Source organism: Buteo buteo, chromosome 2, assembly GCF_964188355.1.
Source record: "Buteo buteo chromosome 2, bButBut1.hap1.1, whole genome shotgun sequence".
NCBI lineage: Eukaryota > Metazoa > Chordata > Aves > Accipitriformes > Accipitridae > Buteo > Buteo buteo.
Window position 1 is genome coordinate 21690927 of NC_134172.1, and position 25129 is coordinate 21716055.

General features: G+C 36.7%; 1 protein-coding gene across 1 annotated transcript in view; it reads right to left on the reverse strand.

The window, feature by feature from the left end:
* Positions 1 to 597: 597 nt before the first annotated feature.
* Positions 598 to 25129, reverse strand: part of PLXDC2 (plexin domain containing 2) — a 279753-nt gene continuing 255221 nt past the window's right edge. The window contains exons 13-14 of the mRNA XM_075047931.1: positions 15878 to 16038; positions 598 to 3626 (exon numbers count right to left, since the gene is read on the reverse strand). Of these exons, the coding sequence (XP_074904032.1) occupies positions 3510 to 3626; positions 15878 to 16038 (278 nt within the window). The 3' untranslated portion in view covers positions 598 to 3509. The remainder of the gene's footprint in view (positions 3627 to 15877; positions 16039 to 25129) is intronic.

The following is a 25129-nucleotide window of genomic DNA, read 5'->3' on the forward strand; positions in this document are numbered from 1 at the left end:
CCAGAATTTCTTAATGTCTGAATACAATTTTTGCAAATGTAAGGATCTTTTTCCAACAATCTCTGTGTGTGCTACATCTATCTGATTCATTGTTTCATCTCACTGAGATTTAAAGAGCTATTTAGTAACGTGCTTTGAATCCTTGTAGTTCAAGTTTTCCTTTTTTTCTGTGAAATAGGATGAGCTGAAGCACAGCACTGAGAGTGTTAGATGTTATGGAACATTTAACACTAAAATGGAAAATAATAAGAAATTATAATTTTGGGAGATCTTGCAATCATTACATGCATTACACAAATTTACAGGAAAGTTGAAGAGTTAAAATAACTGTTAGAATAAATGACTGTAAGTAAGCATTTAAACAAATGAAATATTCTGAATTACTTTCAAATGAAGGACCAGTGGGAATGCTAGTGAAGCCACTGTTTCAGAGACCGGGATGGCAATTTCTTTATGAATTCTTGAATAACATTTCAGCTGGATCTCTGAGAGGGGGCTACATGACACTTTTGCAGTCTGGACCAATTAACCTGGTGCTTTATAAAATGATAAGAATAGGATTCTCAGTTAATTTAAATATTTCATCACACCTATGGATTAATATTTGTATAATTTTTAATGTGGCAATTTTACTTATTAAAAAATTAGAAAACCAGATGGAATTACAAAACAGCAACAGATTACTTAATTATCTTTTGCCTACTGGGATAAATAGAACATACCACAGAATATATCAAAGCAGACACCAATGAGACACTATACAACCATTAGTATGCAGGAGGTTTTCTCTTCAGATATCAGTTCTTATCAGACATAAGCATATGCCTATCAGTCTTATTAAATAAACCCAGCAACTCATCATGTTATAATCCATAGCATATAACATCATAGCAAAAATCAAAAGAAGTACACTATGATGCTCCCCATAGACCAGTGAAATCTGCTACCAAATTATGAGAGCTGGACAAAGAGTTAAAAAAAAAAAAAAAAAAGCTATTATTTTAAGAAGGAGTATGAAATTTATGTTAGTTTGCAAATACTAACAAATAGCCTTCAGCTGTGCAAGAGGGCCTTAAAACAGAAGTAATCAAAATACTGAATTTTAAAATTGTTGTTGTGTTTGTCTAATCATGTTGCAAATATTCTGTCAGCTCCATTGCATGACATGTATCACATACATGGATAAAAACATGAATGAGTGAATTGGCCTAAGTGCAGACTTTTAAACCCATAATAATATAAATCATTACTTATACAAAATGTCCCTTGAACTTACTGCAATACTGTGTAGATTTTTGTAAATTTCTTAGTATAATTTGCCAAGATGTGCTCTGAAATAAAAATTATTTCAAACAGCATTCCAGCATGCTTCAAATGGAAACTCTACAATTGTTTCATTTGGCCAATGAACCCTAGCTGATTACTTCCAAGATTCCTAGAAAAACTAATGATAAGTATTGCACACCAAATACGTGCCTAAATGATGTGCACTGATACCTTTTTATTTAATAAAAATGAGTGTCACCAGATATATATGTGCATACATTTGGTTATTGCTATCGGAATTAACAGCCTGCAATTTAATCCCAGCCTATTAGAAACAGGGCTCAGCAGACCCACACAAATTGAAATGAATACTTGCCACGGGCTTTTCACCAGGCTTCAAGACAATGTGTTTGTTAGTATCTTCAGAATAATACTAGTTAGGTTTTGAACAGTTTCAATCTCACGCTAGATGATTTAAAACAGATGAAAATAAAAGTGTGTTACACAAAATAAAGGAATACAGAAAATACAGTATTGTATTATTTACTGAACAAAATAACAAGTAAAAATCATGTTTGTTTTTTTTTTTAAGACAGCATTAAGTAATCAAATTTAGACCATACAAGCATCAACAAGAGGTGTAAATAACTGTGCTATTAAGGTGGCATCTACAACTTTTTTTAACTGCTTGAGATCCGAAACTGCAAATGTTGTATACCTCACTTTAAAATGATTCAAGTGCCTTGTACAGTATGTAAAAAATTTGATAGTCAATGACTACAATGAAATACACATACAATACCTGAATTTAATATTTGAATAGCTCAGGCCCAGATCATAAAAGTACTTAGGTTCCCACTCCTCATGGAAGGTCTGGGTCTCAGTGTATATTATGTCTTCCATAAAAGGAGTTTTTGATGGTGTGAATTTATAGTCTTGTCTTTCCCTAAACAGGGAGGGAAAGGGTCGATATTAAAGAAAGAGTGGTTCCAATAGGCAGAAAGGTTATGGCACTGCAACTACATGAACCACCTTCCCTACACAACATAAAAATATTCTAATATTAAGGATTATTTTACAACTCAGTGGAAATATGCAGTAATGCAATCCATTTCCTTTGTCTGGATGACAAAAATGCAGTCTTAACAGTCACAAGAGCCCGCCTTGTGTTAGCTATAAAAAAAAATATATTTATATATATATTTATGCAACTACTATGTGCATTAAACAAAATCACTGTATGAATCAGCAGGGTTCAATAACACTTGCATCTGAATCTCTGGAAGGGGTGCATTGAAGTCTGTGGTGCTTCTCAGTAACGACTCACAATGAAATGGCAAAGGATAGAAACCCATTTGTTCAAAATCTTATTTGTCGTATCACATTGCCTAAGAAATGGTCCATAAGATCTCTGGCAGCTAAAAGGATCTGTTGCCTTTACTTCAGCCTACGGCTCAGAAATGAAAGATATCCCTTGAAACAAACCTGGTAATTAATTTTTAGTGAACACTGAAACTGAACATCAGACCAATTTCATTGTGAACTCCCATGAAATAAAGTAAGTTCAACATGGTGAGAATTCTCTGTTGTCTTCATTTCTTACCAATTTGTATATCATGAGTTGTTTAGAAGGATAGTAATCAGTAATGTACAAGAAACATTGTACTGCTCCTGGAAAGCATATACATTGTGGCTCACTCAGTTAGGTGGGTAGGTTAATTTAGAATTGAAAAGTGAGTGTATTTCACATCCACTTATAGAAGTACTGGAAAATTCCTTTTTTTCTTCTCTGCTTGCACTGAGATACTTTTCTCAATCACCTGTGAACACTGATCAGTGCTCTTTGCACTGAAAGGGTACAGATTTGTCACTCAGTCTTTGAGATACCAGAGAAGAACACTTGAACCAAAGGGCAATACCCTTTTGCACCAAAGCTTTATTATATTTTTGATTACTGTGCATCCCCATACCTAAAGCCAATAACATGGCACTTGTGCCATAGTTCTGATACCGTAGGTGTCCACTGACAAGCGTTCTGCATGAACCATTGTGTCTCAGTCCACTAACAAAAACTACTGTGCAGTGGTAATCTGGTATCTTAGATCGTTTTTCTTCTTGGACAAAGCTTATCCAAAATCTTCTTTCTATCAGGCTACAGCAGCTTAGGGCTCCTTTTCTTTAAAGAGAGGCAAAGTAAATGTCTTACACCTGTAGGCCAGTACTGGTGTTCTGTCCTAGAAATTTTAGCACTGCTCTGATACAATGAACCCTTCTTTTTCTCCAACCGGTTCCACTTCAGCATAGGCAGGATGTCCAGATCCTCTTCTGAATTTCATTGCTGGCCACCTGCTTGGACGTCGCTGTAACAGCAACAACAAGAAAATAAACTTTCAGAATATGAAGGGTACAGCAATAAATTATTAATAAAGAACTTTAACAATGCCCTGTAATTTTTGTCTCATACTGAAATCCACTCCGTGTAGTTGTTACAGGAATGAAGAAACACAGTTCAGCAGGAACAAAGTCAGAGGAATTAATCCCTCTTCCTAAATTTGTGGGTGATGGCTGTTCTCAAAGACCTAAATAATTACCATTAGTCCTAGCAATGAAGAGGATGAAATAGCTTTTGTCTAAAACTGTTGGTCAATGGATCTGTGAATTTTATCATGTAAAGAACTGCTGATCCACCCCCCCCCAAAGGATCTGTCCACTGCTCTTCCTTCCTAGTTCTGCATAGGAGTTTGCTAACATACTCTACTCCATGGGATAACGTGTAACAGAGTCAACAGAAACTGTACTTTTAAAAATTATTTAGGAGAAAATTCTGGCATGCTTATGCAGGACTGCGAAAATAATGACTTTCTATTTCAAGTGCCATAATTTCTACTTAAGTAGTTCACTTTGATAGTTCAAACAGAAGCAACCTTTTCATTTAAACTTACAACCTTTGGGTAGTAAGGTCTTAAGAAGTCCTAACAAGTTTTCATTAGGATCTTTAGTGCCTGTTTTAAAACCAGCTAATAAACAGAGAAAAGAAATAGATCTTTTCTGGGGCAGATAAAACAATTCCTGTATGATTATGATGCCTCTGGGAAGGAAAAGTGCTTTAAAAATGTTGTATTTTCAAACTAATTTATGTCTGAGAAGGCTCAGACTTTGGGTGACCAAGCTGTGATTCTGTCAAAGGCAACAGTTTTCAGGAAAGTAGGGAAGTCAGTTAGCAGAAAAAGCTCCCCTAAAATGATTATTCCCTATTGAAAATTTTACTTGCCAGATATGATAATATATTTTGCTTTTTCTTTACTGACAACAGTTACAATCTGCTTGGAGGGAGGTCTAGAAGATATAGCAACCTATATAGAAACATTGCAGGAAAATGAGAGGAGAAACAATGAAGATAAGTTACAGCCTATATTTTCATTGACAGTTCAAAAGCTAAACAATTTTACTTTATGAAAATAAAGTCTTCTTTATGAAAATAAATACCTTTCTGAAAATAAACATTGCATTTGATTTTCTGTCCCCATAATACCCCATTTTGATTGCCTTTCAATTACTAACATGCTGCCAAGGAGTGGTGTTGAGGACCACAGAACAGCCGCAGCCATGACGTTATGCTGGGACTCATGGTGCTGTTGGGCAGCAGCCACTAAAGAAACCTTAGGGGACCACTGAATCTTGTTACCAACAAACCACACAGCTGTCTGTGGATACAGCACAAAGTCTTCATCTGTGATCACTGTTAGGAAGATACAATATAAAAGCAACCAGTTCCTTTTTCTCCCATTGCAGGATCAGGTTACTTTTGAGGCATTCAGAGTTAAATTTTGTTTGGCAGGTAATTTAAAATCCCAGCCCTTTCAGTGCAGCACGTTCCTACAAAGTAGGACGGCAGAACACAGTCCTCTTTAATGGATGTCTTGTCTTGATAAGAAAACTTAGTCTATTCAAAGTTTGGAGACCTTTTTTCTACCTAAGCTTGATTCAGTGTGGTTTCAAAATTGAGAAGGACAGTTCAGTTACCGCTAAAGAAAAAGGGTCATACTCAGTTCTCAAACTCACTAAAGTAAATCAAGACTAATTCAATTAAATGTAAAGGACTTATTCCAGATTTACACTAGTATAACTGAGAAAAGATTTTGACCAAGAGGTCTCTAATGAAAAGAGAAAATGAAAAACCACTGGAAAACTAGTAGGAAAACATAATTAGACACAGTCTCAAATGGCAGCATATAAGGATGAGCTGAGTTTTAATCTATTAAGTTGCTCCCTAATTTATTTTTAAGATGTACCCATGATTAGTTACTACTTCCTTGCTATGTTGCTGTCAGAAGCTAAATCTACCATTTCAGGCTACTCTTTTTAATTGGCCTTTCCAGATGATGAAAAATGGAACAGATATATATCAGTTCTAATGATACAATGACATACAACATAAACATCAGCTGGTCCAGAAATAAACCAACAGATTCAAAGGTCATCTCCAAATATTACAGTTACAGCTTTCTGTGGTTCCTCTTCATGCCTGAGGTGAGATTTTCCATTCCTAGTGACAGTCTGCTTAATTTCAACTTCTTTATGTCCATGTGGGTAATGTAAGTGGTTGCCAGTCTTAAAAGAGAGTCCTGAAAAACTATCAGTTCATTGACTTGTGTATTGACCCCCAAAAAGCTGTTGAGATATTACAGTTTTAATTGATAAAACAAAAAGTAACTTAAGTGATATCAGGAGATACAAAGCTCCTTGCGTTACTGAAGCAGCTCAGGAAAAGCCTAATGCATTCTTGCCCTTTATTCTCTGAGAAGCAGAGTAATAAGAAGATAGCCCCCCCCCCCCCCCCCCAAACCCAAACCCAAATCCAAACCCAAACCCAAACCCAAACCAGGCCAAACCCAAACCAAACAAAAGACGGAGAAAGCAAGCTGACTATTTTAACTAATTCCTTAGTTTTGTCATCCAATTTAACAGGAAAAAATATGTTTCTTCCTCTGGAATTAGAACTCTTAGAGGAAATCCTCTGAGTTGTGGCTGGAGAGTTATAATTGCTGCTTCCTCTCAGTGTATTACAAAGTGGGAAAACAGGACTAGGATTTTTTTCATGGGACTCAATATTCCTTAAGTTCATTATTTTAAGCAAATAAATTGAGGGAAAAGCACTTGTGACCTTACATGACCAGGATGCAGAAGATACATGTCAGGATGCAGAATAATAATTTATTACATGCAATAAAAAAGTTAGTTCCTATTGAAGATCAATAAGACAAAATGAAAGAAACTAGCAGTTGGATAATCCATGGAAAGTGAGATCTACCTTTCATGTTTCTTACATTATGCCTGTCTACACCATTGTTGGTGGCTGTGCAGTATATTTGACTTCCTACAGCAATACTAAGGCTAGAATAAGTGTCTTTATGTATATCTTGCAGTAGAGACAGGATGGATACTATTTGTCTTACTTCTGAGAAAAAAAAGGAGGGGATTCCAGCTATGAATACTAAAGGGTTGGAGACTGGAGTCTCTTCTCACTGTTGTTGCACAGAAAGGCCTCTAAGTGAGTTCTTGTTGTTGACCAGTTTCTTCTTACGACATCTTTCAACATGAGGGAATTTTGAACCTCACAGGGCCTCTTTTATCCATCAAAACAGTATGATCTAATTAAGACATGTTAAAAAAAAAAAGGTTTGATACGTAACTGAGCGCACTTAATTGAATATTGTCTAAAGAAATCTCAGTTGATATGATCTGAACATGGTTTCCAGTGCTACAGTCTGTGATTTTTTTTGAGGCTGCTAGCTTTAGACCATCTTATTTCCTGAACAGTAACCTTTTCAAGCAAAAGAGAAAAAGGTGGCTCAAGTTGAAAACTACAGGAGAGTTTCAGATAGATCAGTGCTTTCTGTATCTTTCTGTTTGACTGTATTGGTGGAATTTTACAAAGAAATTTCTAGTAAACTTGATCATATTGAAAGGGAGGAAAGGGAAAAGAACCCATCAATTTTTATCTTATAGGCCTCTATTAACTGTCCAGAGATCATTTAAAGTGAAGCCATTTATTTTCAACTGTTAACAAGGCTCTTACCTATTATGAGCCACCGGATCACCAATGATGCAACTATAAAATAGTTGCTACAGTTTAGTAAAGAGGTAAAATTCAGTAAGAATTATGCATTTCTACACTGACTTACAGACTAGAAACCAATCAGTGTCTCAAGTTAATATTATCTTGAAAACAAAGTGATCTATTCAGACTTCTAGTGAAGGGTACAAAGTCAATTCAAGTTTTTTTTAATGGATTTTAAAAATATTTGAAAAGAATAAACTGAGTACACATAAAAAGGAAATGAAATCTACTTTGTACATGTCATAGGAAAATAAATTGTGAGGGATAAGCAATATACAATATCAATTACAGGACAGACAGTTGTATAAAGTTGTGTTGAAATACTGGTATTTGAAGATTGATACCCTGCTCCTGAGAGATTCTGGTGCTGGCATTATACACTATCTCTAAAATTTATGCCAGTTAACACTTTTCACCTGAGATGGTAATTCATTAAAAATAATACTAATAATGTATATTTTATTAACTGCAGTAATTCTAAGCTTTTACATTTCCTTTCAATACATCTGCATGAAGACAAGTTTCTATCAGTAATGGACAGAAGTAACTTGGCAACTTGTATTGCATATTTGATATTCTTACATCCTAAGCTCTACTATCCCCATCCCATCCTCATGCTATCCTTCATTCAGTACAGAAAAATGGAATGAACATGATTCTGTACAGATCTGCAATGTCGGAAGAGCAGTTGAGGGAAAACATAATGAAAAATCTGCCCCTCTGTCATCCCCCCAACCCCACCACAAACACACTTCATTCTGAAAATTTTCTAAAAGATTATCGAAAGTTCCCTTGCATATTTCAACCAGCATAAACCCCAGAGTGCTTGTGCATGGATCAACTCTTCATTCCTAGTCAGCAGCACACTCGAACAGTGGATTTCACCGAGACATGCACACATTGTCTTTCCAAACCAAGTTTACGTAGTATAAATACTTGAATTAGCATAAGAAGGTTAATCTTTCAGTCTTCAAAGACACTCCAGAGCTCCCTAGCAAACTTGATTTCCCACCAAACTACACTAAAGTTGAAGTTATTGAATACTTTTTAGGCTGAATGCTCTGATGCAACTTTATCTTCTCTATCTATTGATTATTTTCCTGTATTTCAAATCTTTCAAACTTTCAGAGGACTGTTTCACTGTTTCTAGTGAAGACTGCATCTTACATTTCCATTGATGTCAAGTTCTTTGTCTAATTCAAGGGCATAAAGACATTAAACCTACTTAAAAGCTGTATTCTTTAACCACACTTTGCCAACAGGGCCTATATAACTCTCTTAACTGGAAATACATAAATACAGAGCTATCCAAATTCTGGATCAATTGTCAAAACCTCAGAAATATTGTAATTACTTACTGAAATAGGTTAAGAAAAGGGGAAAAAACTATAGTAGAGATCTATTACTAAATGACCATATGTTATCCTGACACCATCAAGAACCATTAGTCTAAGTACACTTGTCCACTGTTAATCTATCTTGGTAGCGACAAGGAAAGATCTTTCTATTACCAATTACCTTGCCCATAACATGTATTTTTGTGCTCAAAGTTACCTGAAATATTGTTTAGGCAGTTATAATTTGTGCACCAGTCTTTAACCTCTTCTAGAAACACCCAATTTATTGGGCAAATAACAGTCAGAATTGGATGAGGCTTCAAATATCTGAAATGGTACTTCTGATATATATTACCAGGAATAAGAAAAGATCAATTGCCTGACACCATGTTAATCTAATATTTTGAAGAAACTGTTCTGAAATAAAGATTGTTTCAGACTTAAGATTTGGTAGGATCATTTACCAGCTTAATTTATTTTTCTTTTTGATAGAAGTGCTTGTTTAAAATATCTCATTGTGATTTAAACCACTTCTTGTTATAACAATGTTTCTGCAGTCTTAGTTTCATCTAAGTAGCTGGCTGCTGACGGACGAGAAACAGAATGCCTCCTTCCTCCCCACCTTTGACTTTTATTGTCAGTGTTGATTATTTATTTTAGTGCTTCTCCCTTGTGGCCGATTTAGCTTTCCCTTGCTGAGCTGCTGGTTCCTGCTGAGCTGGATAAGCTTTGGAAAAAATAACTTTATTATCAGTACAAGGCAATGACAGTGAGATCAACGACAATACCCCAAATGCCAGGATACTGCAGGACTTTGAAAGAAGAGAAAAATGATACTTGTTCTCTTCTTTTTAATCATCACCTTCATGAAACACAATTCAACCTGAACTTCTGGACAAAACCAAATTGATGATCATGTCAAGCCTTTTCAAACTAAAAGTACAATCCCCTGTAAAATGTGTATATATATATATATATATATATATAACATAAAAACAATGGGCCATATCCCAGAAGAAATCAGCAGAGCTGTGTGAGCTTTGTCACATAAGCCAGCTGAGGATCTGACTCCTTTTTTTTTAAATCCCTTCTTTGTTTTTTACTCTGTCTCCTCTCACTTGTTGAAAGACATACACTGCATTTGTGACATTAATGCAGAAACCTGGAAATGGTGCATGGAGAACAGGGCTGGCTGTTAAATGCTGGCTTTTATTTGTGAAGTGCTGCTATGAGCAGAGATGTGTAACAGTGATCCAGAAATGCCCATTAATTCCCTAAGCTCTGAAACACCAAGAACTGTCTCCAGCTGTTTTGACTATTTTCTCCTTTTATTTCTGTCCTCTAAGCAGTCAGGGGATGAGCAGAAGGTCAAAATCTGAAGAAAATCTACTGCTAGATCTGCATGCCAGTGAATGTTTCCAGATACCAAAATACAGTCCCCTATACAGCTCAATTGTTAGAAAAATACCCAACAATTAGTGCTTTCTCAGACCACCCCAGGTAGGGCTCAGGATTCAGGAACCATCCTCAGTCCATGCTAATAGTCTGCATGCCATCACCTTAGTGTGAGACTGACAGAGTTAAATGACAGGAATGCAGATCCTTCCATGCTGTTTGGTCTTTATGCTAAAAACCAGTCCCAGGCTTATTTAATTTACTAGTAAAGTCATAATTCAAGTTAAATCAGGAAGAGTTGAGGTGCATCCCCCAGGCTCTGATCACACACTATTATTTTATTTGCTGAAGGTCTGCAGCTGCTCATTCCTTCCTCCCTCTCTTTCTCCCCAAGGTCACTCCTTGGCTCCGTAGCACCAGTTCAACTCTCTGTGTGGCCATTTGAAAAAACAGATTTGTGAAATTATCCAGCTTAAACAACATGAAGTAAAACAAATAACTAAAAAACACATAAGTATGTGCATGTGTGTGTAAGTGTACATGTATGTTTCTAAGCAGATGAATCAGCACAATAAAGCTCTGGAAAACCTCCAAGGAGACTGGAAACATGAAGGCAAAGGCTGTGACCTTTAAAATGGGATCTTAACTCAAAAGAATCATAATTTGTAACCACAAGCACCTACACTGCTCTTCAGTGTGTGACATATTAACTGCTAAGACAAACACAGCCACTATTAAGAAATACATAGGCTCTGAATTCATTCGTATCCTTAAAGCTTCACAGTCTACATGTGTTAGTGAGTTAGGTTTGGTTTTGTACCTCTAAGCTGAATACAAGAGAAAGGCTCTTTGCCTGAGGTTAAGATGGTCCCAATTTGCAATGTTAGTTTAGATTCCTTACAATCCCCTACCCGCAGAGAACTGCCACAGAAGAATTTTATTCTGCTGCTGTCCCGCCTTACATAAGCACATTTGGCAACAGTATCACTGTGTCCAGCTGGGAAAAGACATCCCAATGTCTGACTCCCTGCCTTCATATTGGCCAGCAATTCCTCTGCTCTCTTCTCAGCTGTGGCCAGATCATGTTGCCTTTGTTCCCCAAAGGCAGAGCACTGGGATGACAGCTGAGGTAAGTTTCAAAGATTAAAAGGACTTTGGACCAACATATAAGTAAGAAAGGTAAGAAACCCACAAAACCCCCATGCACATGAAAACTTCTTTTGTCATGTGCAACCCTTCTGTCCACAGATAACTGGGTGCAAACAGGCAAAAGACACCTGAGTAAAAGGCAATCTGCCTTACGCCTTGCTTTTCGATTTGCTAAATGTTCCCTGGACATTAATTGCTCTCAATGCCAAAGTGCACACACAAATGCAAATCAATAAAGGTTAAAAATATAAGAAAAAAAGAACATGAAGAAAAAACGAAGGGAAGAAGGAAAATCTAAAATACTACTAAATATGCTATTTAGCCCGCAACTCAGTCAAATTTGAGCAAATCCATCTGACTCAGCTGGGAATTTCTTTGCCCTTATTTACATTCAGCTCCAGATATCTGTATCACTTTTGCTATGATCTATATCACAGGCATGCAATCCACTACAATCGGGGCATCATGCTTGGCTTCTTGGCCACCAAACCTCAAATCCTGAATGCAAGTATACTACATAGGTTAGTGAATAAATTAGTTACTTTTTAGTTGTGGTATAGCTAGTGTGTAGCTATATGTGTTATAGCTAGATTTCTGACATAAGCTTCTGCTTTGTTGAAAAAGATATGAAGAACACTGTTTGACATGTATGCTACTTTTCAAAAATCAGTGCAAATAAGTTCAAAGTATACTCAAGAGACACAGGATTCCTCAAGGTAAGAGTAAGCATGTAACTTGATTCAAAAGGGGAAATTATTGGCAACAAAATCATATTCAAGGGAGAGAAAATATCACAGGGGTAATCATAAATAAATAAAAGACCAAAGCATACAACATCTCTTCTGTCACTCTGCAAGTTAATCTTTAGTCAACATGTACTCTAAGCTTTTAGAAAGAGCCTGCATTCATTGCAACTTTGACTGAAACTCTCTTAACTTTAAAAGTTGATAATTAATTCTGTCTTTAGGTCACCAGAGAAGTGTCCAACTTAAACAATGAAACACATGTTGAATAGTGTGGGGGCTGGAAGAAACAGGAAAACATTGAACTTTGATTTGAATCTTTGACACGCTTAATAAAAAGGGGAACATTTTTGAATGATTTGGATGATATTCTTTTAAAATGGTACAGTATCATGGGCAAACTGAATAGCATTGTCATTCAAGACTTCTCAAGCTGTTCATTCAAAATAGCTATTTTTGTTCCAGGTGGGGCTGCACATATGCATTGTGCTCAACATCTACGAACAAAACCACTAGAGGAAAGGTTTTCTTCAGACTTTAGGGGTAAAAAAAAATCATAGAATAATGTTACTCTGTTCTAAGAAAATAGTTGCTTTTGGAATAAATAGCATTTTTCTTGGCTTTTGTATATTGCTTATTTAAACCAACTAGTGCAGTCAGGATATCATTTAGTGGTGCTCAGAGGTTTCACAAAGGATTGCATTTATCAGTGCAAAGTTAAACAGTGCAGTCAAAGTGTGGGTGTATTTATCCTAATCTGGGGGAGCTTACCACATGACAGACATGACGGGCATCATGAGTGGGATTTGAGATGAGTTATGCGAAAACCTGAGTGAGGTGGTAAGTGAATATTGGGTGACATCTGCAGAGAACACAAAAGGACTTAAAGCCTCAGATATGGGATCAGTTTATTATACTTTTCTTTATTCAGTAACCAGTCATGACTATAAACCAAATCAACTCAAAATTCCTTACATAGCCCTTAACCTAAAAAACCCGAAAAAATCTGACTGAAAATGATGTTTTAACTACAAAATCATGACATCATCCTAGAATCTTAGATGTAAAAAGAAGTATCTCTCTTAGTCGTGTTACAGTTTTGAACGAATGCTATATTTAATGTCAATATGATTCCTCTATAAAGTAGTTTCTTTAAAAGTAAACACAAATGGGGCAGGTCCCCATTCTTTATTTTGCCCAGCCTTAGATTTATATTAATTACTGATGATAGATAAGCTGGTGCAGAACTTGATTTGGCTGGAAGACTTGATGGCAGACCACAGTGTGTTAGTAATTTTTTAGACAAGTGCATGAGGGAGCTGCCTGTCCATCTGTTGCATCTTGTTTTAACTGTGCAACTTGCTTTATTAATCAAGAGACTCATAAAACCCAATATTATTTTCTGAAATATTACTGTGCCTGTTCTCATGTCATGACCAAGTTCATGGCAATCCTCTTGAGCTCTTTCCCCAGAACAGTGACATCAGATCCACATTTCATTCATTTCCCATAAATAATGCTGCTTGTCTGCTGTGGGATGTGGGGTACCATGTTGTCTGTAACAGCTTACTCAAATATTTTTCAATTGCACAAATACAATAAGGAATGCTTTTTAGTAACAGTGACTTATTTATACCAGTTATACCTCATTTTTTCTTTTTTTTATACTTCAGTTTCAAAATGCAAGCCTGAGAAGATTGTATTGGAAACATTTACATCCTATAGATCAGATGAATATAAGAATATAATATATTCTACTTTTTATTTCTTGAATTTGTCAAACTATTTTTTTTCCTTTGGAAATTAAATGATTAAACTTCTTAAAAGCAATTTCATTTCCAGAATGGATTACCTTATTCTGTTCTTCTACCTTATGATACCAACAATGGCTTTAAAGTTCTGAAATTTGTGGAAATGTTCTGAAATACAGAGTAACCCCTTTCTCCAGCCCCTCTGTTTTTACCACTCACAGGGAAAGACCTTCCCTTCACGGCTAGAACTTTTTATAATTCTTGCTAAATAGCTGATTCTTCACAAGTATCACAATTTTCCTAGTAACCAAAAGAAGATGTAGCTTATACTATGTTTTGCATAAATTTGATTTTGACTTCCTCCTCTCCTTTTTCAATTATTTCTCCTTTTTTTTAAAAAGAAAGATTATGTTTTTCTACTTTTTCTAAAAGCCTACATTGCTTGCTAAAAGACATTTTAGCTTTGACTGCATAGATAGATTAATGCCAGCTAAAGATTAAATTCAGTGGAATTGGTCAAACAAAACTGATTAAGGCACCACTGTTTGCATGTGAGTATGATATCAATGAACAAGATAAATTAACATGCCATTACTCCACTGAGAACAGAAATAAATAAATAAATGTGTGTTTTAATTTGGTATTCTTCTTAAAAAATGGTGTTGCCATTTACTTAGCCTTTTTGGACACATCATAACAGAAAAGAAACTTGTTTTTACTAGAGTGAAAGAACAGCAATTCAATCTGTGTGTGAGAAAAAAAAAGGGACAAATCCTTTTCTCTTGTACAAGGACTTCAGTGGAGTTTTGTCATCTACATCAATAGAGAACTGGCTTGTAATGTCGCATAGACATGAAAGAAAACTATTGATTTTATTAGGTGGATGCTGTTCCCTGATGGTTAACACAGTTACACTGCTTGAGCCTGGAATACCAATAAAAAATTCATTTTGATTTCTGTCACTACTATTGCATCTAAGCAGTATATTTATTATAATATGTTTTTAAAGATGAATCATTGCATTCATGTTCATGTCTCACTTCAATTCACACCGCTGTCACTAAGAATGAAAGTCGATATCCTCCTGGTCCAGGCTTTTACCTAAGCAATCCCTAGAGAAGTCCCTAGTGACACTTCCAGTAGTTCTGCTTCTTCACTATTGCCCATTAGAAAATGACCAGGCTCTTAAAAGTAAGGGATTACTGCAAGTGGGGGTTATGAACAGCCAGCAGTTTCTTTCATATTTAGCAACTCTGTACTTATAAGGTAGAGGAACATTGCCGAGTTGAAAAGAAACACAAGTAGGTGTAGGTATTCATAGCTTTTTGTAGAACCAAACACCTATGGAAAATGTTCCTTTCTCATATTGTCATGTGCAGTGGAGTTGAGCTGACTAAATGTCAGCATCTGCAATGTAGATGCCTGCACCTAAGGTAGCTACCTCTATTTGAGGGAGAAAAATGGTAATTTATCTAATCCTAAAGGAGATGTCTCAAACAGGTCAGATGAATCATGGTCTAAAAGAGTCTGTTTCTCTCTACACTAATAAAAAAGAGCAAAGGGAGATGATATTAGATTTAGATGTTAAAATTAGGTGAAAAGTATCTTTCCTATACTCTGAGGCAAAGTTTTAAAAGATTTCTACAAATGAACGTACAGAAGAGCTAACACAGGTTTCCAGCTGAAAACTTACTTTAAATCAGCTCTTCTGGAGAATTAAGAATGCATACATTTTATTTTTCCACAGGAAAATAATAGAAAAAATATATGACCTGCAATAAAATGCCAGTGCACATGAAAGCTAATGGAAAAATGCTACTGTGAGGAAAATGAAGGATAGGAAAGAGAGGTGGAGAGGTAACTGAGATACATCTCTTAGTTATATGTCCTGTGTAAAAAACCAAAAAAAGTAATAGCAATGGTAGTTAAAGAAGCAGCTGAGTGACAAACATGCTAAGAACAAAATAGCATCACCTGCTAGGAGAGGTTCATTTCTTCAAAGCTTACACTATGAAAATACTTTCTGGATTTAGTTAAGAAAGTTCTATTCTGGAGACCCCAATTATCCTAGCCAAGTGACAGGACTAGTGACACAAGATGTTACTTTTGTCTTACCTCTATAAAGAAGAGACTAGCTGCTGACGTTGGATGATGATACATATAGACTGTCACAAGGATGGCTGCAGCCACAATGAGGACCAGGACTAGAATGCCGACAATTAAGCCAGCATGAAGTGTTCCACCTTTCTTCTCTGCCGCACTGTCATCTGTGGAAGCTGCAAAAATGGCACACTTATTAGCACAGTAACGTATGTCTTATCCACTCCATTTCACAGAAGGCAATTGAGCATTTGCTTTTTCTGTGTTACATGTTCCTCAATTTCCACAGCCCAAGTTGGAAAAAGATGTTAGATTTCTCTTTCCCACAACTGAATACTCTCATAATCTTAATGAACAGACATTTCCAAATGTTTTACTAATTCTAACTCAATAAACAAAATTAATATCCTTTCTTTTGAATGCAATCTGGACATTCTGAATTTCTAATTACCATCATAATGAATTTTACTTTGATTTTCTCATAAAACTATCACAGTTGCCCTACAGACAAAAAGTACTAATTGAATACATTTTGAATATTGAATTTTTTTTTTTAAAGGTTCAAGTTGAGACATGCCACAAACCCTTGCGAAGTCTAGCTAATAAACACATTCTGAAAGCCTGATTCATTAGCTTGGAGAGGGGTTCTGAACCACCCTGTGCAACTGAATCAGACAGCCAAAAGTGTAACAGATGGATGCTAAATGACCCTGCAATATTCTAATCTTGGTTTGGATGGAACACTCATCATACCAAAGTATTACAGAAGACCATCCATTTACTAAACTTTATACAAAGAGGCTGCTCATGCTATGCTCCTGTCAGGAGAAAAGAGGGCTGTCTCTGTCACACAAGCAACTTGTCAGCAGTGCTTCCAAATAAATGACTGAAAGTCTTTTAACAACACTGTTAAATCTTTGTGGAAAAAGTCTTTCAATAAATTAACCAACAACCGTAGAATGGCTTGTGCTTGAGTGTGATTTCTACGTTGGACAACCTGGAATATCACAGTAAGCACAGACATGGTGATAAGCAATGATTCTTCCTCATCCTCTTGCATAAAAGCAGAATTGCTGTTCTACCCACTACTGCAGGCAAAACAGCAGCTCAGAAGGCCTAGGTTTAAGAAACACCAGAAGAACATTGGTCATTTGGCTTCACAAACTTACATTGTTCTAATATTTCCACTGTGTTCTGCCTTTCTGGCAATCCTTCAAATCACCTCCATGCCTTACTCCATACAACACCTTCTCTGGTCTTGCTTATGAGAAATTTTCTTTCAATTCCACTTTTAAATTTCCTCTCACCATGCTTGTTTGCCAGGCTGACTATAATGAAAATTGTTGATTTCAGCAGTCATCCTTTTTGTTGTGCTATCCCCTGAACTATTTGTTTGGTTGTCTTAGAGTGCCATGGCCTGTGAGGTCAGGGACTCTACCTTTTATTTGTTCTTCGAAAACAGCTACTGTGTTATGGATACCACTTCAAACGAGTTACTGTTATTGTTATTAATAGTAACAACAACAATAAAAACAACAATAACTGTACATGCTCTTTTACCATTCATCAGATTGTGAGTAGAGCATTCCACGCTAATATTAAAAAAGAGAACTGGAAAATAAAAGAAGAAAGGTCTATTGATCCAAGTAGTGTTAAGTGCCTTGTATGAGGGGCAATAAAAGAAAACAGGAATGATTAATCTCAGCGTAACAGCTCATGCATCCACATGTGGCAGCACTTTTCTCACCAGATCAAGGAAGCCCTGTATGGTTCATCACCCAGCAGATTGCATGGCACCATTGCAACAACAGGGAGAAAAGGAAAATGAAGATGCATTATCTTAGCCAAGAGATATTTCTAACTATAACATGGAAGTGAATCTATGGGGGAAGTGAAGGGATTCATACACATTTCCCCTGCTTTTGTCCATATTTCCTCAATCTTGAAGCAGGACAGCTGAAACCTCGCAGTGTTGCTCTGCTCTTCCCCATGAAGTCAGTGAGACAGCTTGTGGAGAAAGGAGCTTAGTAACAGAATCAGAGGATAAAGAAAAAGAACCCGATAATTTGAGAGGCTAAACTAGGACATGGGAGACATTAATGAATCTAATAAAAAAACTTTGTTTTTATTGAAAGGTTCATGTGTACCTGTTCACACAGGAACTTCAGTTTTAATTGTGCTGACTGTGGACACAAGTTTGAGCTTAGGCATGAACAGGATCCAAGAACCAGGCCTCTACCTGCCTAAATCCTACAAAGGGATTTACTTAGCTTTCTTATAGCTTAGTTCACACTGATGTGTAGGAGCTTTTAAAAAAGAAAACCAGTGTCAGTCCTATTCTCTTTTTCTCTTTTTTTTTTTTTTTTTTAACACAGTACACATAGTGAAAATTTCCAGGCCATCCTTTACATTGCAGTGAAAGAAAGGAGATATTGCCTAGGATGTGGAAGTTCTATTTTCAAATGTATTCCCACCCAAAGGGCACTTAAAACACTTCCTGGTATGTAGCAAAGGATGCAAGATCCATGGAGGAGACAGGAAAGAAAGGTGACCCTGAAAAATGTTCCTCTAACTTTCAGGCAGCAGAGTCTTTTACTTGACATATCCATTAATTATTTATTAAATAGCTATTTGCTTTCAGCTGAGAATAGATGAATGTATACAAGCTCCAGTCTTAATTTCTGTTCATGCATTGTAACAATATTTAGTACTTGCACATATATTTCAAATCACCAAACAAATGCAAATTAAGCAATTGAAAGGCCATGAGGAAAGGCCTGCTTTATTGTACATCCTCTGGGCTGGGCTATTAATTCCCAGTGATAAGCAGTTAGTTGTGTGAGTCACCCTATGGAGAAGTAACTGCTCCCCAGGAGGAGCAGAGGATTCATAGTTTGTCTGTCCCATAATTGTCTTTTTGACAGCTTCATAGTCTTTGACTCTTCCCTTCAATGCCACATTGGTGCATCATAAACTACTTTGTCACTTGTACACATTTTCAGGCCAATTTGCACTAAACAAGTAATTTGTATTGTCACTATGTTATGGTTGAAGGCAGAACAACATATTCTGCATATTAAAAAATGCTGGACTTTAGCAAAGGTCCTAACCACTCTGTAAACGCCATCAAATTAGTCCCCTTTGATCTGATATTTTCTCAGTGTTTAGCATCCAGCTTTGCAAATGAGAACGTTGTTTCTTCCAAATAACACAGGTGACAACTGCCTGCCCAGATTTCTACTAGGGTTGAACACTGCATGGACATCAGTGCAGTGATCAGAATGCCAAATGCAAAAAAATAATGAAATAGAAGAAATGCTTTTCTTAAATGACAACAAGTGTAAGTAACTTGTAATTTCCATAATCGAAATTCAGTTCATTGACCCCAGGGCTCAAATACTCATGAGAAATTGATTTCATTCTCTTTTCACAGAGACAATAAACAGTGTTGTCAACTTTGAAAATACTCTCTGCTGAAAATTCAACTGACAGTTCTTTTAAAAAGCCACCAAGGGAAATAGTTGAAAAAAAAAGGACTGGGAAACTTTTTCAGGTGTAGAAAGAAATCTTATTAAGATTATCACAGCACATCTGCTGTTCTAGGCAAGGCTAAACCCACGGGAGGATATTTGTCTTATGACCAATCCTTTCCCAAAAGGAGCTCTCTCAGTGGAACTTTTCCCAAACTTTCCTTTTTTTGTGCTCGAAAAAGCAGTTGTTATTACAATATGCTCTGTATTTATAACTCCTCCCCAAATTCTTACATGCATAAAGCTTTTAAGCAGAAGGAGCATGTTAACATCTCCAAGGTTAGTCTGCCTCTCAGGTGCTGAATGACAGGACAGAAACAGCAAGCAATTTTTTTTCCCCAAATATAAAGGCATACAATACAAACATGAAATAACTGTTCTCCTGCTGGAATGCTGTTTAGAAAATAAAAGTGAAACCACAGTAAAATGTTCTTATTATTTGCATGATAAACACATAAGGACTTTATCATCTTTGATTTTATATTACTATATTATATCTCTAGTTACAGTCAGGTTAGCTTCTTTTGGTGTAGGAAAACCAAAAAAAACCTCAAGGAATTATCATGAATGAAAATCTTGTCCTGGCACATGGGGACTGTAATGCTGACTTTAACAGGAACAAAGGTGTGTACAAACTGGGACTGCTCTTTAGAGTGTTTGTAAACACATTGTGGATAGTTTCTCAAAACCGTTTTTCTCACTATTGCATATTAACCACTGAGGTCTGCAAAATAACGAAACATGTTGTTTTCTATTTTCTAAAGTTAAGGTTTACACAAAGTTTCTATTGTGATAGTTTTATCTACAAGAAAACAAAATTGTGATACATACATGTACACCTCTCATGATATGAGATGAAAAAGAGTTTACTTACCAGAGATTAATGTTTCTGTGAGGGCAGAGACACAAAAATTTTTTATGGTAAAATGGAGGAAAAATACGTGAACTTCTGGTACCTCCTGGCTACTTTCCTTTATATAAAGTGACATGGAACCAAGGGCAAATGACAGACAAAACCCCATGTCATTCTTTTTTACTTTGACATTTTGATCAGATGTTAAAAGCTCCAATTCAAACTCACTTCTTATACGCACATGCATCTTTAAGGGATAAAATGCAATACCTTATTTAACTGTCCTGACTGACACAGCTATACTAGCAAAGCCAGGGATATAGATGACCTAAATAGCAGCAATCAGCCTAAAGATGATTGTTCAGTACTGAGCTTTGTTCTTTTCTCCTGTCTTTTTACCAGAAGAATGAATTTTCATGGCAAACCTCTGCATTTGTCACAAAGAGATAGAGAATGAACCCTGCAATTTCTTCTCATATAGGAATGCTTGATGATAAAATGAGTGTTTGCTGTTAGGTCACATGGCAGCAAGTGGATGAATTCTTAATGTTCATCAAAACCTATGATTTTTTTAGCTGGTTGGTCAGATGAATATGAAACTATCACATGGGTATGAGAGCATCTATGCAGCACTATTGGTACAGAAATGCTGGTTTATTAAGTTGACAGTGTTTCTTGTATGGTCTTAGTTTTATGGCAAAACAGGTCTGGATACAAGTGCATGAAAACAGCTCCTACAGATGAAGCAGACTAGAAAAATGTGTAGGTTCGGGTATAACCACGTCTGCTGTAGGGACTTATGCACTCTTTTACTCATATGAGTATGTACTACATAGATTAATCATTACAGAAACAGAATGTGTGATAATATTTTCAGAGCCTCCATGCTGTTGTGGTTTAACCCCAGCCAGCAACTAAGCACCATGCAGCTGCTCACTCACCCTCCCCACCCAGTGGGATGGGGGAGAAAATTGGGAAAAGAAGTAAAGTTCGTGGGTTGAGATAAGAATGGTTTAATAGAACAGAAAAGAAGAAACTAATAATGATAATGATAACTCTAATAAAATGACAATAGTAATAATGAAAGGATTGGAATGTACAAATGATGCGCAGTGCAATTGCTCACCACCCTCTGATCGATACCCAGCCAGTCCCCGAGTGGCAATCCCCCTGCCCCCACTCCCCCCAGTTCCTACACTAGATGTGACATCCCATGGTATGGAATACACAGTTGGCCAGTTTGGGTCAGGTGCCCTGGCTGTGTCCTGTGCCAACTTCTTGTGCCCCTCCAGCTTTCTCACTGGCTGGGCTTGAGAAGCTGAAAAATCCTTGACTTTAGACTAAACACTACTTAGCAACAACTGAAAACATCAGTGTTATCATCATTCTTCACATACTGAACTCAAAACATAGCACCGTACCAGCTACTAGGAAGACAATTAACTCCATCCCGGCTGAAACCAGGACACATGCAAACGCCATTTTTTAATACTCTAGGTGTTAACTGCAGAACTTCCTTTGCATTCCCCAACGTACATGTTAGGTAATGACTATTTTGGTACTGGCCATGATCTTGAAGCTGTAGCATGTCCAGCTATATAAAAATACATTTATTGATAAAAGTAGATTGTGCCATACTATTAATACTAATGCAAAACGAGTATCTTGTTCTTACATAAAAAACACTATCTTTCAAATACTAGCTTAGGAAAGTCAGATATGCTTATATCTTATTATTACTATTACTGTAAAATTATTATAGAATATTATAGAATCACAGAAACTTGATGATCCTTAAAGAACACAGCATTTAGGTAACTTAAAACTTGCTGTGACAATGCAATACAACTTTCTTTATATTGTTCACAGGGATGCCATCAGAGACTGCAAGGTTTGTAATTTTGTAAAAAATATCGCAGTCTGAAGTCCTGAGCTGTGGGGTAAAGTGAGCTATACTGAAAACTGATTTCTTAGCTGCTCATTTCTACTTCTTGGTTGAGTACTGGGTACTACTTTTGCTAGTTATATAAATATGATATATAATCAAAGGTGTGTACTGCTTAGGATAGATGCTATTTGATGTATCAGAAATCTAGGATAATATATATCTGGTTTTTTTAAAGTCATCTATGCAAGGAATCAAGAAATTTTCATCCCTCTCCAAGCTTTATTTCAGGCTAATAAAACTGTCTGCCAGTGACAGTGCTGGAACATTCTGACATTTGGCAAATCAGCTGAATCTGGCAGGTCAAACCCATCTCTTCTCTCTACTATCCCTGTTATCTGATACACTACTGTACCTATGTTAATCTCATTCGACCATCCTTTCACCCACAACTGTTCTTCTTCCATAGCCATCCTTGGACTGTTATTGATCTGGTTAGTCTCATTCAGGAGCTTCAGAGTGTCTGATAGCTGTTTCCACATGGGAGATCTCTACAAGCCATCTGGTGACACCTCCTCTCCACGTGCTTCCTCTCCTCTTTGGGCAGCCAAAGAGCAGAAACCCTCTCTTGCTGCATGGTCTGGGGCTAACCTGCTCCTACAGATCCAAGTTCACTCCACCAGTCCTCCACCCTATTACATATGTCTTTTCTAGCCTGGAAGCTGTATCACCCTATTTGCATGACTGTGGGTTTGAGTTAATATGCTCCTGCAAAGAGGGAGGACATAATGTTTAAGACAGCTGAGCACAGAGGGTTACAGCCTACAGTAAGCTCTGTAGAGCCACTGGATTTTTCCCCTCCTTTGGGCCCCCATTTCCATCTGGAATGTGAGCCTACCAGGAGACTGCTTGTTTTATGGGGCAGGTATATGGTTCTCCAAACTTAAACTTTTTTCCTGTACACAATGCAGATTCCTGAAGAGAAGATTAATGACCTACATGTAGTGACCGTGGGAGGGAATAAGGGAATGTACAGTTGGAAGGATTCTCCAGAGGCTCAGAGGAATCTCCATAAAAATGTTCTCTCTACCTCTTTTAGGAACAGCATGATTTGGACTTCTCAGCTTCTTCGCCATAATGGAGTGTGATTTTCTTGATTTGTGGGTTCATTCCCTTAGCATTTGTTAACATCTTGAAGTTAAGCTATTGCTATACTTTGCTTGGTTTCATGATGATTTATAAAGTTATGACTCAGCTAATGCTTTAAAAATTGGTTTCTGATTGCATGGAAGGAAAGAAAGGTGGTCTTTGTGTGAGAATATTACAAACTGTAACCCACAAATTCTGAATTCAGTATCTGGCTTTGCTATCAATTTTCTGTAGGACCCAGGGCAACTCAGTAAGTCTCACCAAGATTGATCAACTGCTTAGTGCAATAAATGGATGAGAGTGCACTAAAATCAAATCCCTCTGTTTATAGGATGACAGCACTCTAAATATGTTAGCTAAGGACTTTCATTCTTCTGCTCTAAAATATCACCTAACGCTACAACAGTTTTCATGTAGTAATATTAGTTTGAGTTGCTTGAGGACATGTAAGCCATTACAATACTTAGTAGCATCAAACAGTGGCCATCGTGAAGCTCAATATTGTACCATATTGTACCACGCCATTTGGCCTGGCAAGGCAGCTGAGTGTTGCTAAATACAGAAGAGCAAACAGTTACCAGATTACAAGAATTTCAATTCAGTCAGCCCATTGACTCCTCTTAACCCTACTGAAAGCAAAAATAAGACCATCAGGTCAAACAGGCTGTTCCTCGCTAAAGCTGTGTCTAATGCTTGCAGAGTTACTTATCCCCCTCCCTTCCTCGCCTTTTGGAGACAGAACAACTTCAGGTACTTCAAGTTCAATGCAAAATGTACAACTATATTAGTCATCTTTCACTTGACCTCCATTTTTCCCATCCTTCACAGTGACCCATGCACACCGATGTCAAAGATGAGTAAGCAACGCAGAGGAGATTGCAGGAGGCTACCAGCTGCAACTACTGGGTTAACTCCATGTAGAATAGGAAGTTAAAAAGACAGAAGATCACAGGAGCTCTATGTGCCCTAGCTGTCACACTGCCACAGCACCGTGACAGCAACAGGAGCAGATAAGATAAAATATTAAGTAACACAGCCTTGTCTTAAAAGTTTATCCAGTCTATTACATTTAGCCCTCCATAAGATCTCCATTTAGATCTACATGTGGTTTTCACATAAACCCTTTGAGCTGGTAAAAGTCCACAAATTGTATGTGTTTAACAAAATCAATTAAATGCATGCCTTTATTGTAAAGTAATGACAACAGTAAGAGTAGATACTGTATATCATTTTATATATGGCTTAGAGAACCAAAGAGAAACTAAACTGGTATAAGTTAGACTTCAATATAAGTTGAAGTGTCTGCACGTAGTTTGATCTGGTGAAACTAAACTGTTTTAACATCATACTTCTTTAACCTAATGTGGTATATAATGCCTAATATGATGTAAAAATGCCCTTTTGTGCTAGAGGCAGAAAGTGACATTTGCTTTCTAGGGGATCCATTCCAGTGCCACTACTTTTTAAAATGTCTGCCACTATTTGATTGACTTTCTGCAGATTAGATTGGTGTTTTTTACATATTTTGTGATGATAGCTGTAATAAGATGATGACAACAAAACTGGGATGCAGTGGAGATGCAAGAAATTCTGGAAAAGACACAAATGTCTTGTTCTAAGTAACATTTAAGCACAATCCAAACTACCATGAAAGAAACAAAAAGCAACACAATTTATTAATGCTACCAATTTAAATATCCTGAGAATAAAGATTATTAATCCATGTTTCTATTTTTTACCCAGAATGGATGAGTTCAGCACTTTTCATTTGTATTTGCTTTAAAAACCACGCATGTAGCCCACTGGCTACTGCATATAGTATGTAGAATACCTTTCTTCCTGTGTCTGAT